Raw genomic sequence first — 16,654 nt, 5'->3', positions numbered from 1 at the left:
CTATTCCTACAGATTTTTGTCCCTCTTTTTATTCATTCTCCTGCATATGCTTTTTCTCTCCATCTTCTGAATACGCTGGTAGGAAAAACAAGCCCCACCTGAGATCATTAGAGAACAGCGGTTCCTTTAGTTGCCATTCTCTTTCTCCTTCACTCTAAATCTTCCACCGTGAACACAGAATTTTATTTTTCAAAGCCTCCCATTCTTTTAAAAATACGTTTCCTTTTACACTCTCTTGTCTCGAAATCACACCTGTCTTTCCCCTGGATCCGTTTCTTAAAGTCTCTGACCGCCTGCCTTCTGTGCTACATCACGGTCACATCCCCCAGGTTTCTACAGCTTCTCGGCGACCCACCAATTCTTCCCCGGGAGTCACATTACATCAGCATTACTAATACAATATCGTTTACATTCCAGACTGTTTTATTCTAGGCAATCAATTAAAAACGAAGCTCGGTACTGGCTTGATTTAACATGGAGGATGAATTGTCTAAGGTCAAATGCAAACTGCTGCAAGATGTGGGAGACCTATATTTATATTCATACTAAATATATACCTGTTGAATTTGGGCTTTTTCTCAACGCTTCAGAAACCCTGAGCTCTCGGTAACTGGGATGGTAAGAAGGATAGGTTTCCAGAAACTTCGCAAAAAAAAAAGACTCCATCTAAAGCACTGCTCCATACGCTCAAGGAAAACCCACCAACAAAAACCATCTCCACAACCACCAGATTATCTCACCAGCAAGTGAGACTGCAAGGTTTGGGGGCCCGGCTGTACCACTCTGCGCGGCGCATGGGGGGGTTCGTACCCATTTGGTAGCGACTGACCGTTTCCCCGTCTCTTGGTTTTGCCCCTGCTCCCCCTGCGCAGGCACCTAAAGTGCGTCAGGCCGGCGCTTTATAGCGGCAGCCTGGGCGGCTCCGCTTGCTGTTTTTTCTCTTCTTCTGGGCAGTGGCTCCTCCTGCGGTTCGCGAAGATGCAGCTCAAACCGATGGAGATTAACCCCGAGGTGAGCGTCAGGTGCATCGTTGCCCCGGGAGCTCAGGGCTGAGGGGCCGCCCTGGCCAGGTAGCTGCATCGATGACTGGCCTTGTTTTTGTATTTTTTCTTTGCATTTGCCTTTCAGATGCTGAACAAAGTGAGTGGCGTCTCGCGCCGCCTCTGTCCCCATCCCCCGGAGGCGCCCACCGGCCCCAGCTGTCTCGCAGGGACCCAGCGGCATCCTGCGCGCTCCACAGGCGGCCGGGCTGGGGCGCAGTCCGGGCGCCCTCCCTCCGCCCCTGCATCGGGGTCGGGCGGTGACTCTGCGGAACCGTCAGCGGTGGGAGGGAGGAGGGGGCTGCGCCCAGATGTGAGCGCTGGCCCGGTCCCCGAGGGCGTGGCGCGCGCCGCGCCGACTCGTGTGCCCGGGCTTCGCGGGAGCCACGTGTGGGCCGCGCTTTGTGCTGTGTCATTGCGCCCGCGGGGGTGGGGGGCGGGGCGGGCCGCTACTCCTCCCCGGCTCGGGTCGGGGCGCGGAGGCTGCCGGGGGGCGACCCCGGAGCCCGGCGGGTCCCCGCGACTCGAGGGTCTCCGCTTGCCTGGCCGCCCTGTTTCCTCTCTGCAGGTGCTGTCCCGGCTGGGGGTCGCCGGCCAGTGGCGCTTCGCGGACGTGCTGGGGCTGGAGGAGGAGGCTCTGGGCTCGGTGCCCGCTCCCGCCTGCGCGCTGCTGCTGCTGTTTCCCCTCACGGCCCAGGTAGGGCGTGGGGCCCGGGGTTCTCGGGCCTCGGACCGTGTGCGCTGCTCCCAAACCCGAGTGAGGCGTTGAGGACAGTGTAGACACCCGGCTTCCCTCCCCTCCCGGCCTGCGCGTCCACACCTGAAAAACTGCCCTCTTTCTGCGGGGGATGGGGTGAGAAGCCCTCTGTGTCATGCTATCTACTCACTGGCTGTTAACAATTTATTGGCTCCTCGCTCGTCCATCCAGCACTGCCTGGAATTTCAAAGAGAAACAGCATCTCTGTTCTATTATCTCAGTTATCCAGAGAAAGCACTCATCCTACTCTACTCATAAGTAAGCTTGAACCTGGGCTTTTCAGAGCCTTCCACTCCAAAGAATGGCTGGTTGTTTCCCTTTAAGGGCTGTGGCCTGTCAGTTTATTGTTTGGTTCTCAGACTCCCACCTCACAGTAAAACGGGGGCGGGCTTGCCTGCCTAGACCACAGGAAAACAAAATAGGTTGTTTAATGCTCCATCCCCACTCTTGGGTCTCCACTGGACTCCTGTTTCTTCCCATCTCTCCACTCCCTACAACATGCACACTTGGTTTTTAACCTCCCCAATGTGCTTTTAAAAAAGACCTTACTCATTTGCGTGTGGTTCCTGTGTGGGGACCTCCTTCCACCTCTCTTATCCTCTTTCCTCTCTGACCTTGTAGCTAAATGAAATAGGTGGGCATTAGCGCAGTCTGGGAAACACCTTCTCATTTCCCTTTAGATGGTCTTCTTCCTACAAGTGTGCATGGATGTATGTACCTCAAAGACTGAGCATCAGATATAAAAAGGTAGCTGGGATAATTGTTGTCTTGCGATGTATGAAATCCCACTAATTGGCATGGCATTGTCTATCTCCTATTGCTGTCACTTGACCCCTGACTGGGGAGTGATGAAATCTGCATTAACAAAACTTGGGATATTAGCATTTGGGGCATCATTCCAAACACAGTAAGCGGCACTGAAGCACCATGCTAACGCTGGGTATTCTAGAAGCATCCTTCGCATAAATTATTAAGCTCTGTGGGAAGTTCCAGGCGTTCCTCCTAGTAAATGGGCTTTGTGTTGTGAGTTAAAAACCCTTATTAAAGCTATTAGGTTAATCCCACTGACATGTTTTTTATTGTTAGGTAAAACGGAGCCGCTAAATAATTGCAAGGCAAATTAGCTTCCCTGTTGACCGAATCAGACACCATCTCCTCTCTCCTTTGAGCTTCTCTCGAGCTCTCTTATTAGAGGAACCATGATGACTCGGAGATTTTGAGCAGCACTCACAGGCAAGGCCTCTGGGAGGCAGTGGTGCTTCGTGTTTGTCTTTCAAAAGCCCACTGCTTGCTTTTTGCTCATCAAGCTGCTCTTGGCAGAGAACCGGTCTGGTTTGAACAAGCGCGATACTTCATACAACTTCACCTCCAGCTGGGCAGTCAGATTTATTGAGCCACCTGTTCTGTGACACGAAACACCGACTAGGCTAAACTCTGAGACAAATTCAAAGAAAAGCTGAAGTTTATATGTTGACTTCCAAACAAGCTGCTGTTAATTTAGAAAGCATCCACTTTTGTCTAAGAGAAGGTTATGAAATCCTAACTGGAACACCTCTGAAACATTAAATTTTAAGTGGTAATGAAAAATTTGCAGAAGTATTTCCATGCAAGAGCTCAAACAACTAAAGAATGGTGCTATCCGATTAAAAAAAAAAAGTTAACCTAGAAAAGTGAAAACCCTTAAGTCCATGATTAACACATTTCAAAGATGCGGTAGATCTTTGATGCTAGAACTTCCTGTTGGTTGGAGCTTGAATTGGTCTGGTGGAACAAGCCCTCTTATTCTTATGGTGTCACAGACAAGGCTTAAACTTCAGTTATGTGTACAGTAATGAGAGGCAACTGGAATTGGAAATCTTCTGGTATCGTGTCAAAATTACACTGGTTATGGGAAATTAGTGTTTCTATAACATTGGCACCTTGCTTTTAACTGAGAAGTCCTACCTTTAAGGTCTAAAATTCATTAGCAAAAGGTCCAGACAAGCCCACTAAATTACTGTACACAGAGCAAATGGATTCTTGGAGGGACACTATCTCTACTCTTACTCATTTATTGATTTCTTAGGACGGCCCCCCCCCATTGTTAATCTGTCCTCAAACTGTAGTTTGCAAATGTGACACAAACAAGTGTCCTATCTTGCTCTTGTAGGATGAGACGATTTTGTGAAATCACAGCCCAGAACCCTAGACTAGTTGTCTTTCCTTCCAAAAGAAAGAGGGAATAGTTAATTTTTTTAAATTGCTCCTTTCAGCAGTTAAGTCTTGCTTTGTGTTTGTTTTTGAATTATACTTGCACACAATAGAGGTAGAACTTCAAAGAATACTAAGATAGTTGGTGGTGGTGTTTAAGGAAGAAAAGAACGAACTTGTGTGTTTTTCTTCAGGACACCATCCATTTCAAGCTAAAAGGTTGTAGTGGTGTCTAGACAAATCCTTGGGCAACATCCAAGGCCATTACTGCACTGCAGCATGAGGGTGGAGTCTCCGAGCCTCTCAGAACCCCACGGACTGGCTGACGTGGGTGTGGGAGGCAGACAGGCCATTTTCTGGTCACTGGCCAACACCTAGGACCAAGGCTCCTGGTCCCACATCCCACTTGTGTTTCCATTTAGGTGGTAGAACTCGCTGTGCTGCCATCTGTTAGTTCTTTGCATTTTCATTTTGAGATACAAAAATGTTTTTTTATATTCACAGCATGAGAACTTCAGGAAAAAACAGATTGAAGAACTGAAGGGACAAGAAGTCAGTCCCAAGGTGTACTTCATGAAGCAGACCATCGGGAACTCCTGTGGTACCATCGGACTGATACATGCAGTGGCCAATAACCAGGACAAACTGGAGTTTGGTAAGTGGGTGTGGAGGGTAGTCCTCTAGTTGACCTCTAGTTCACAATAACTTGTCATTCCAAAACCCCCAGGGGTCTACTCTGCAAAGTCTTTGCCTTCAATTTTTTTTGAAACCTACTTCTCCAGATATAATCAGTAGGCGAATTAACATTGATTCTCTTTTGAGGGAAGGAAACTCATTTTCCAAGAAGCATGGTCTAGCTTCTTCCACTTGGAGGGGAAGAGGGAGTGATACGCAGTTTTGTACTGCCTCTCTGCCTGCTTTTCCATTTGCAGACAGCCAGTCGTCATGATTCCCCTGTGCCCCTGTGCAGGTCTCAACAATTCGGAAGAATTAGAGATGATGTTCAGCCATAAAATAGTAACACCAAGGACCTGTCTTTAATGGTTCTGGGTCTTCTAAGCAACAGGAGAACCAAAAGCCTAGAACGGCTGGACAAAGATGTTGTGAACATTCCTTCAGGGAAGCATAGCAGCAGCTCAAAACCTTGAAAGATCCAGCTGTGAACAAAGTCATGTTGGGGGGTGTTAGCTCCCCTCCAGTGAATGCCGTGGAGGATATAGAAGAAAGCAGTCTCCGCCCTGACGTTTGTCCGAAGCACAATTAATAGCACTAAGCTATGTTAAGATACACGGTGTAACGTATGATATAGGCCAAGGGTCAATAACCTTTCTTAAAAGGTAAGAATACGTCTTTTAGGTTTCGAGGGCCATTTGGTCTCTGTAGTTCAAAAGCAGACATAGACCAGATGTAAGCCAATGGGTGTGGCTGTTTTCAATAATACAAAATAGTTGGCCAGCTCAGTAGTTGGCCAGCTCCTGATCTAGACAATGGATGGGAATGGCTAAGAATTGCATAATTTCAGCTAATAAAGTCCACGGTGTGGCCTGTAGCAGGTCAAATACTTTTTTAAACAAGGTAAGTGTGGCCAAGACGACTGCTAGTGTACTTTTGAAATTAAAACAACAACAAAACTCGTTTGGCTATAATAATCCAAATCTTCTAGAACCTACTTTTTTGAATGTTGACTTGCCATATTAAAGAATATTGTAGCTTGATCCTTTATTTCTTCTGCAGTAAGTCTCCCTTTAGAGTACTGTGTTCGGAGGTCAGAGGGATACTGTAACTCTTTGTAACCATGGTCATGATAGAGCCAAAGATGTAATCTGAGTCCTAGCCCTCCCCATAAAGTTAAGAGGATTCCTATTACTTCCAGATTTTAAATGGTCTTCACTTAACGAATATGTTTTCGCTTAGAGCTGAAAGTTCGAATGCAGTCTTTTGAAAAATAACTCGCTCTTACTCTAGCTATGTATTCAGTGTCTCCTAGACTTACCCATATTGAGCAATGACAAAACGCTTATTCCACACCGTCAGCCGGTCACTTGTCTCTGGGCCAGGCTATAAGGCTCTTTCCATTTCTTAAGATCCTTAAGTCAGGGCGCCTGGGTGGCTCAGTCGGTTGAGCATCCGACTCTTGATTTCGGCTCAGGTCTTGATCTCAGGGTTTGAATTCAAGCTCCTACTTAAAAAATTGTTTAAAAAAGATCCTTAGGTTAATGTCCACCTGGATAACCATACTACAGAGATTGCATTTTCTACCCTGAAGTAAAACATCTTGGTTTGAGAATTGTTCACTAGACTAGAATGTATTTGCACCATGTAGGATTGTGTACTGTCAGGTGCTGTAGGTAACAGTAACACACAGTAACACCAAGACCCACAGTTCCTGCCTTTATGGGATGACAAATCTCACAAATACATGTCACAAATGCACAACCACTGTAAAGAAGATGGTAAGGGATTGGAGAGGTGAGTGTGAGGCGGGAGGGAAAAGAGGTTGAGAGAGCAGGGAGGAGATGCAAGAGGGCTTGGCACACCGGGGGAATGGAGAGTTCTGTGACTTGAATGTGGTAGAAGGGGGGTGGTTGCAAGAGCGGCTAAAGGGGAAAGGAAGGCTCTTCCACCTCCGAGACCACAGTAAAGATTTAAGTCACTGAGCATGGCTGGCTGCGCACCCATTTGCGTTATTTTATTTATACTAATAGACTTTTCTTCCCCCCAAAGAGGATGGGTCAGTCCTGAAACAGTTTCTTTCTGAAACGGAGAAGCTGTCCCCTGAAGACAGAGCAAAATGCTTTGAGAAGAATGAGGTAGGAAGATGGCTTCTAGAGCATCAGTTTTCAATTCCTACAGAGGTTTTTGTGCTAATTATTCTCTCTTTTCTGCAGGCCATTCAGGCAGCCCATGATGCCGTGGCCCAGGAAGGCCAATGTCGGGTAAATACATGCAGATACAAATCAGAGCCAGGCTGCCCAGGTGCTGTCTGTGTTTCCCCTGATACGAACAAGAACCTCTTACCTGAACACAGCAAATGTTTCCAGCCACGGCCAGCTAGACCCATTAACACCAGAAAATTCTACCAGAATAATACTTTGACTACACCTGTTCATAAAATGGCTCCCCACAAATCTAATTGGCAATAAAATAGTCTTGAATAAATTCAAACTGATGGTTTTTTGTTTAGATCCAAATGATTCTACAAGAGTAACACCCCTCCTGGAAACTGAGCATTTCACATACTTCTCTCACAGACTGTTGGCCAAGAGTAAGATTACCAGCTAGGATTGATTGGTTTCTAGAAGGCTTAAATATACCATTAATCTGAATAGAGTCCTCCTGTCAACTGTTCATTAGATTTACATTGGTTATCAGTGCCTTTATGACTATAGTTGACCCTGCCACTTTCTAGTCTTGACCTTGGGTGAGATGCTTATCCTCCCTAAGCCTGAATTTCTTTCTTAGTGAAAAGCAGAGTTCTGATAGTTACACTTTATCTACCATAATAGATGAAGGTATTAAAAGAGTGTTCTAATATTGTCTATTATATAGGAAATACATGTTAGCTATACTGATTTAAAATGGTACATAAGCGAATCGGTTCAAGCACATACTTAGTGACGATTTATTTTTTAACAAATTAAGCTCTGCTTTTAAAATCCTTGCAGAATACGTGTATTAAATCAGCATGTTGTACATTTTGAATTTACACGATGTTAGGTCAATTATATCTCAGTAAAGCTGAAGAAAAAAAATTTTAATGCAATGTATATTACAATAAAAACTCATTTTCAAAATATTTCTTGACTCCAGGTAGATGACAAAGTGAATTTTCATTTTATTCTGTTTAACAACGTGGATGGCCATCTCTATGAGCTTGGTAAGTTTGTCCATTTTGGGAACCCAGTATGGTTTCATGCATTCTTTTATTTTTAAAAATTTCTTTTAATGTTTATTTATTTTTGAGAGACAGAGACAGAGCACGAGTTGGAGAGGGGCAGAGAGAGAGGGAGACACAGAATCCGAAACAGGCTCCAGGCTCTGAGCTGTCAGCACAGACCCTGATGCAGGGCTTGAACCCATGACTATGAGATCATGACCTGAGTGGAAGTCAAACGTTTAACTGACTGAGCCACCCAGGCGCCCCATAGTTTCATGCATTCTTTCAGATGAGATTCCTCTTACAGTATTGGTGTGTGACTTTGTGGCATTTATGTATGTTTGTGGAGTGTATCTTTGTTCAGGAAGTCAGAACAGCAAGGTATTCTCATGGGGGCACTTAATCCTTTATCACACCCAGACCCTTCCCTTGACCAGTCAGTCCGTGACCTGCAGAAGGAATGACTTTGGTCACACACCGGTAAGGAGATCAGTGCCAGTTCAGGGCATTCATGTCAGACTTCCTCTTCCCTCTTTCCACTACAGCATTACTGGCTTAGGAGTGCTAGAAGCAACCTGACAAGGAATACTTTTGGAAAAAGATAAATGCACGTGATCTTGCTTGTATACAAAGAATTTGGATGTGTTGGGGGATAATTTCCCTTAGCTTGTATACGGCAATAAGAAAGCTTATCCATCTTGTAAAAGTCCTCCCTTCTGTATTAACAGAGGAAGACTGGTAGCCATGTTGCCTCAAGTCAGGAACTACCTTTGAGCAAATAAAAGCAAAGCTAACGTGGGGCCAGTTGGCAGTCATTGAGGGGCAGTGAAATCCGAAGCATTCCTTCTTGTCTCTGCTCCTCCCTGTACTTCAGAGGCTGCATCTGGCTTTTGCTTTGGGATCCTGTCTGGCAGATGGGGCACAAGCCTTTCTGTTAGGATGGTTATGTTTCGTTTGTGTGGACCTGTTGCTTGTGGATTAGAATTGCCTGGGATGGGCATCTAGGAGCATTTGAACCTTATTTGCTTCTGACCAGCCTTCCTTTGTGGAGTGGCAGTGGTATTTGGGAAATCTAAAACTTCCCTTTAAGCTGGGTGAACGCAGTAGCCAGCAAATGTGCAGAGAAATTGACATGCCTGGCTTCTTCATTGTAGATGGACGAATGCCTTTTCCGGTGAACCATGGCACCAGCTCAGAGGACTCATTGCTGCAGGTAATCTTCGGAACCCGCCTCCGACTGGGTCCACGTTTCTTTAGCCATATTATCCACAGTGCTAATACCTTGTCAGTGCGGCCAGCACCAATCACCTGGGTTAATAGCAGTCTTTAGGGTTTAAGGATTATTCTTGTCTACCTTATCTTATAAGATACGGTTTTAAACAGGATCCTTCAGAACAGCCCTGACTAATCTGTCTCGTGTGCTGACTTTCGCCTATGGTTAGAATTAGTCTGAAAGCTGTTGCTTAACTTCCTCGTGGGATTAAGGTGACCATTGTTCTCTTGTCAAATTACATCATAGCTAACGACTCAAAGAACAGCAGCCTGAGCCTTTCCTAAGCCCTCTCAAACTGATGGATTTGGGTCAGTCTTCTAGGTAGTGCACTATGGATTCTGGTTAGGTCGTCAACTTCAGGTTTTTCTTCTCCTTTGGTCCACTGTTACAGCACAAGAGAAGCAGATTCAAAATCTGCCTTGATAAGAACTTAAGATCCAGGATCACTATCCTACTTTAAGTGACTATAGAAACCTCTTAATTCTGGACAATAGGCTACTCTAGGCCCCTTCACCCTAAAAACAAGTTTCTAGAATCAATTTACTGTTATAAAGGAAAGCTGTTTCATCGTGATACAATAAAAAGTGCAGTTAAGGTAAAAGTACTCCATTTGTACTAATAACTAATCTTTTTTGAGTGCTTGCTATGTGCAGATGAAGGGCTGGTAAACTTCCTGTAAAGAGCCAGGTAGAAAATGTTTTCGGCTTCGTGTGGCATTTGGCTCTGTTACGAGTACAGAAATACTTCAGGGACATTGTGGGCTCTGTTCCAGACCATTGCAATAAAGGGAATATTGCAATGAAGTGAGTCCAATGAAATTCTGAGTTTCCCAGTGTATGTAAAAGTTATGTTATAGTATAAGTATACTGTGGTTTATTAAGTGTACAATAACGTTATGTCTAAAACAGTGCATGTACTTTAATTAAAAATACTTTATTCCTTGGAGTGCCTGGGTGGCTCAGTGGGTTAAGCGTCCGACCTCGGCTCAGGTCATGATCTCACAGTTTGAGTTCAAGCCCCTTATCGGGCTCTGTGCTGACAGCTCAGAGCCTGGATTCTGCTTCGGCCTCTGTGTCTCCCTCTCTGCCTCTCCCCTACTCACACTCTGTCTCTCTCTCTCTCTCAAAAAATAAACATTAAAAAAATAAAAAGAAAATACTTTATTTCTAAAAAATGCCTACCATCATCTGAGCTTTCTGTGAGTGGTAGGTAATGTTTTTGCCAACGGAGGCCTTGCCTCGTTCTTGATGGCTGCTGACTGATCAGGATGCCGGTTGCTGAAGGTTGGGGTAGCTGAGGTGATTTCTTAAAATAAGACGGCAAGGAAGTTGGCCACATCCACTGACACTTCTTTTTACAAACAATTTCTCTGTAGCCTGCGATGCTTTTGATAGAACTGTACCCACAGTGGAGCCTGTTTTAAAATTGGGAGTCCGTCTTCTCAAACCCAGCCGCTGCTTTCTGCCTTGGTCTGTCTATGTGATGTCCTAAGTCCTTTGGTTGTTTCAACAGTCTTCACAGTAGATCTCATCCTAAGAAATGTGCTCATCCGTCATCTGTTAAAGTTTGATCATGGGGTTGGAGCAACTCAGGCCCATCCTCAGGCTCCACTTCTCATTCTTGTTCTCTTGCTGTTTTCACTGCATCTGCAGTTACTTGCTCCACTGCGTCTTGATCCCCCTCAAAATCATCCACGAGGGTTGGAATCCACTTCCTTCAAACTCTTGTTCATGTTGATATTTGATCTCTTCCCAGGAATCAGGAATGTTCTTAATGACATCTAGAATGGTGAATCCTTTCCAGGAGGTTTTCAATTTATTACCCGGATCTATCAGAGGAATCCATATCTATGGCAGCTTATAAGCCTCACAAAATGTATTTATTAAATAATGAGACTTATAAGTTGAAATGACTCCTTAATTCGTTGGGCCACGGGATGGATGTTTTGCTAGCGGGTATGAAAACCACATTAATGTCATTGCACATCTCCATCAGAGCTTTTGGGTGACTAGGTGCATTGTCAGTGAGCAGTCCTATTTTGAAAGAAATCTTTTTTTCTGAGCAGCAGGTCTAATGGTGGGCTTAAAATATTTAGTAACCCATGTTGTGAACAGATGCACTGTCATCCAGGCTTTGTTCCATTTATAGAGCACAGAGTAGATACAACATACTTGTTAAGGGCCCTCGGATTTTCAGAATGGTAAGTGAGCACTGGCTTCCGCTTCCAATCACTGGTTGCATTAGTCCCAAACAAGAGAACCTGTCCTTTGAAGCTCTGAAGCCAACTATGGACTTCTCCTCTCACTGTGAACGTCCGAACTGGTACCTTGTTCTGGTAGAAGGCTGTGTCCTCTGTGTCGGAAATCTGTTGCTCGGTGTAGCCACCTTCGTTAGCGATCCTAGCTGACCTTGTGCAGGTACTGCCTCAGCACGGGCTGCTTCACCGCACACTTTGATGCTACAGAGGCGCCTTCTTCATTACAGTTTCTGAGTCAGTGTCTGCCAGCTTCAGACTTTCCTTCTGTAGCCTCCTCACCTCCCTCAGCCCCCGTAGAATTGAACAGAGTAAGGGTCTTGCTCTTCGTTGGGCTTTGGCTTAAGGGAATGTTCTCGCTGGTTTGATCTTCTATCCAGACCCCACAGACTTCCTCCATACCAGGAATAAGGCTGTTCTGCTCTCTTCCCATCCGTGTGTTTGCTGGAGTAGCACTTTTAATTTCCTTCAAGAACCTTTCCTTTGCATTCACGGCAGGGCTGAGTATTTGGCACAATAGGTGTAGCTTTCAGTCTGTCTCAGCGATCGACGTGCTTTCCTCAGTAAGCCTAATCATTTCTAGCTTTTGATTTCAGGTGAGAGACGTGGGACTCTTCCTTTCACTTGAACACTTACAGATGGCTGTAGGGTTATTAACTGGCCTAATTTCAACATTGTCTCGGAATAGGAAGGCCTGAGGGGAGAGAGACAAGGGGGGACAGCTGGCCACCGGAGCTGTGAGAACACACACGACATTTATACTAAGGTCTCCGGTCTCGTATGGGCGTGGTTTATAGCACCCTAAAACAATCCTAATAGTGACCGTCAGATCTCACTAAGCACAGGTCATCGTAACAAATACAAGAAAAAAGTTTGAAATGTTGCAGGAGTCACCACAATGAGACACAGAAGCACAAAGCAAACGAGTGCTGTTGAAAAATGGCACTGATAACTTGCTTGATGCAGGATTGCCGTAGACTTTCACTATAAAAATGCAGTGTCTGAGATGTGCGGTAAGGTGAAGGGCAATAAAATGAGGGTGCTCGTATCCAGTTCTGTTACAGCTGTCCATTGACCATGTCCAAGTGAATGTGTGGCCATATTCTATTAAAACTTAATTCATAAAAACAGGCAGTTGGCTGCAGTTTGCCGACCCGTGTGCTAGATGCTCTTCTAAGTGACTTACAGTTTTTAGGGATGCTTTTAACAAGGCTGTGAGGTCTTGTATTCACGTTTTACAGATGAAGAAAATGAAGTTAAGTGATGTACAGAGTTGTCAGTGACTTGAATGACAAAACCATGGTTCAAATCTGGACAATCTTAGCCACTGTTCGATACTACCTTTCTGTGTAAAAGACCAGACTTTGGAACATCCTAAACCTCATGACCTGCAGGTGTTAGTGGGCCAGATTATGCCACAGTAGGTGGGGTCACTGCCTCGAGTTTGCTGTTACACACCTGAGATCAGTTAGAGACAAGTCTGGATTTACGAGGGGTATATGGGAACAGTACAGAATGAGACCTAGATATAGAAAAGCAGGATTGAAGGATATTTGCAGAGTCGAATTTACTTATGGGAGAGCATAAGAACAGAGGCGGAACTTCTGCTTATGACCCATTTGGGAAAAGACTGGTCCTTCTAATAAGGTCTGAGGTAGTTACTGTCCTCTTGAACACTGCTGGTACGATAAGTGTGCCCCACATAGGAAACTTAAAGCTGTTACTTTGAGTAGAATTTATGAGGTGTGGGGAAGATAAAACTTTGTTTTAAAACAACAACAACTATTTAGAATCTCATTTAAAATTAAATGGAATATAAACCAGCATCATAGTGAAAATTCTTATCCTCAGTAAGGCTGCTGGTATATGTGGTTACAGTTGTTTTAGATTGTCTAAACTGTAAATTACTGCTAATCTGGTAAGAAAGTAAATAAACTTGATCCAAGAATTCTGAACGTGAAAGGATTGAGGTCACTGCTCATTGTAGGGGATGGCTCTTCCCTTTATAGACACATCTTTAATGTTAATCATCATTGTGGGCCCTATAGGAAAGTCAATTTGGGGAAGGAACATCTGGAATATCAGTATATTAAAAATTCTGACAGTGAAATATGTAGATGCTAGTCTATAGAATCCACTCTAGTTTTTACAAGTGGTTCTAAAGCAGGAGCAAAACTCTGGGTGTGGTTGATGCCTTTGAAGGGCCAAACTCATGGAGTTGATTGGTTTTAGACCTTGGGAGCTGACTGTTGTATCCTCTTAAAGGTCATATTCAATATGGTTTGTGGAGCTGTCTTTCCACTGGACTTTTTACAGACTAAACAGTGATTGATACTTACTATGCCAAGGCTGTTAAAGCCTAGAATTTGGTAAATAACTAACATTGGCATCAATTTTCTATTACCAATCTTTGTAATCTAGGCCTTAGAACTAGTCACACATGTCATTCCACCATCAATAAGAATTCATCATCTGCACCTGGAAAACCAGGCTGTTTTGTGAAATGTTCACTTGAAATGTGTGTGTCCTAGGAATTTCTGAGTTAGGGGAACTTTTCTCTTATGCCCCCTTATCCCTTATGGGAGAGAGGATCCATTTTTTTTTTTTTTTTTTTTTAATCTTGTTTTGCTTTGAGGAGAAGAGCACTAATAGTGTTGTTTTCTTGTCAAAACCAGGCACAAGGCGGGAAAAGCACAGAGTATTTGGTGGAAGTAAAAAAAAAAAGTCAGAGCTTCCGAAGTCAAGTCTGTGTGTTGTGGGTTCCTGTCTGCCCATCACCTGATTTTTGTCTTAAAATCAGCCCTGGTTCTGAAGTTTAAGGGGAGGTTTGAAGTTGATCAGGGTGACCCGTTCCTTTCCCTTTGAAACTTCATTTCGAGCTGCTGCTGCTTTGGATATTAATGACCTTTCTCCTTGCAGGATGCCGCGAAGGTCTGCAGAGAATTCACTGAGCGTGAGCAAGGGGAGGTCCGCTTTTCTGCTGTGGCACTCTGCAAGGCAGCCTGATGCCCTAGGGGAGGGACAGCTTCCCCCCACCCCTTCCCTTCAGCGTGAAACCTGTCCCCACAGTGCAGTCTAAAATGCTTCAGTACTTGTGGAACACAGCTGTTCTCATTTGGTTCTGCAGATACGCTCTTACCCTCCACCACACCCAGGCACTAGCAGAGCTCAGCTGTCGACCGAGCAAAGTTTGATAGAAGCTTCAGATGGCGAAGCATTTTCCCCCAGTGTATGTATTGTACCTCAATAGCTAATGCTTTAAATGACTACTTTTGGTTTGTGTCTGTAAGTTCAGGCCTTGGATGTGGTTTAATTGTTTGTCCTTAAAAGAAATAAAACTTTTCTGCTGATTAAGGGATGAGCCTAAACTGGTTTTCATTTCCTCCTTTACCTTACCCTCCAGTACGTTTTCCTAGTGTTACACGTTTATGGCCTTCCATATAAGCAACTCCTACAGCCCATAGGAAAATGATGATGAAAATAGTATTGGTCCAGTGGGTCTCCAGACTTTTTCCTATATATTTATTTGTTTATTTTCAAGCTTTTATTTTTTTAAGCTTATCTTGAGAGAGCAGCATGGGCTGGGGAGAGGCGGAAAGAGAATTCCAAGCAGCCTCTGTGCCATCAGCACAGAGCCCAGTGTGGGGCTCTATCTCATGAACTGTGAGATGATGACCTGGGCTGAAATCAAGAGTCGGACATTTAACTGACTGAGCCATCTGGGTGCCCCTCAAGGCTTTAAGTAATCTCTACGCCCAGTGTGGGGCTCAGATTTCACTCTGAGATCAAGACTTGCATGTTGTACAAACAGAACCAGCCAGGTGCCCCTTTCTGTATATCTATTACTGTATATACCTGTAGACTTAAAAGATTTTTAAACTTCATTTGTTTAGAACAATTTTAGGTTTATAGAAAATTGAGAGGCTATTACAGAGTTGCCATATATTCCTCATCCATTTCTCCTATTAACCTTTTCTGTCAGTAGGAAACATTTGTTACAGCTAGTGAACCAACAATTGAAATTACTGTCAACTAATGTCCATAGTTTGTTTATTCAGATTCTTCCAGGTTTTGACCTAATGCCCTTTTTCTGTTCCAGGATCCCATCTAGGACACCATGTTACATTCAGTGGTCATGTCTCATTAAGCTCCTCTTGGCTTTGACAAGTTCTCAGACTTTGGTTTTGAGGACTTAACAGTTTTGAGGAGCACTGGACAAGTATTTTACATGATGCCTCTCTACTGAACTTTGTCCAATGTTTTACTCACACTAGGGTTTTGTATTTTGGGGGAGAAAGACCACAGGGATCAAGTTGTCATTTTCATCACCTCATATAAAGGTTACATACACAGTATCAACAGGATTTATCACTTGATACTGACCTTGACGCCTGGCTGAGGTGGGATTTGTCAAGTTTTCTCCACTGTAAAGTTACTTCCCACCCTCCTCCCCTTCATACTATCTGGAAGGAAGTCTATGCACAGCCCACACTTTTGGAGTGGGGAGTTGAATTTTGTTCTCCCTGAGGATGAAGTATAAATTATTTGGGATCTTCTTCCAAGGGAGATTTATCTCTTCTCCCCTATTTATTCAATCATCAGTATGAACTCACAGGTATTTTATACTCTGGGTTATAATCCCATAGTACATTTTGTTCAAATTGTTCTAGCGTTGGCCATTGACCTACCTTATAAATGTAGGGGCTTTTTGTTAAGCAAGTCCTTGTTTTCCACAAATTAGGGGTTTTTTGAGCAAATGTCTGCCATTTGTTGTTAAGGCTTCCTATTTTATAGATAAGGATACGCGAAAATGTGATGTGTAAGCTTGCGTTAAAGAGTAAATGACATTCTCAACAGTCGATGCTTGGATATAATTGATTCTCACTAATTAAAGGAATTAAGGACAATGGGGAAGAAACTCAATGCTCTTAACTGTGATCTTCATAGAGAAGCTTTGTTGCCAGGAGTCCAGATAATTTGGGTCTCTGTTACCTTAAATTTTTCAGCTCTGATTGTTCTATGGTAGTAACACATCTGATTCCAACTTCCAAGTGAAAGATATTTTGGTTCTCGGGAGGAAGATGGTCACTACTATTGACATCCTTTTAGTGTAAAAAATAAAATATACAGTGATTGAGAGAATTCTAATTGCCTTTTAAGGTTGAAGCCAGAGGGATGTGGTTTGAATTTTACCTTATTGTGTGACTTCTATACAATTACTTCAGAGAAGGACCTAAGGGAAAGGAAGCAAATCAAGGCTTCT

General features: G+C 44.1%; 1 protein-coding gene across 2 annotated transcripts; it reads left to right on the top strand.

Moving 5' to 3' along the window:
- Nucleotides 1-963: 963 nt before the first annotated feature.
- On the top strand, nucleotides 964-14,745 carry UCHL1 (ubiquitin C-terminal hydrolase L1). Of its 2 annotated transcripts, XM_027055914.2 has the most exons (9): nucleotides 964-1,011; nucleotides 1,129-1,140; nucleotides 1,609-1,737; nucleotides 4,492-4,642; nucleotides 6,712-6,797; nucleotides 6,876-6,923; nucleotides 7,798-7,864; nucleotides 9,019-9,077; nucleotides 14,311-14,745. In XM_027055914.2, exons 1-9 carry the CDS (start codon nucleotides 979-981, stop codon nucleotides 14,395-14,397), a joined length of 672 nt encoding a protein of 223 aa, XP_026911715.1. In that variant the 5' UTR covers nucleotides 964-978; the 3' UTR covers nucleotides 14,398-14,745. The 2 variants fall into 2 exon arrangements, with proteins under 2 accessions (XP_026911715.1, XP_053073397.1); XM_053217422.1 differs by lacking the exon at nucleotides 1,129-1,140.
- Nucleotides 14,746-16,654: the final 1,909 nt, after the last annotated feature.

This window comes from Acinonyx jubatus, chromosome B1 (assembly GCF_027475565.1).
Source record: "Acinonyx jubatus isolate Ajub_Pintada_27869175 chromosome B1, VMU_Ajub_asm_v1.0, whole genome shotgun sequence".
NCBI classification, from domain to species: domain Eukaryota; kingdom Metazoa; phylum Chordata; class Mammalia; order Carnivora; family Felidae; genus Acinonyx; species Acinonyx jubatus.
Note: the sequence above shows the minus strand (reverse complement) of the source record. Positions and strands in the feature narration are given on the sequence as shown.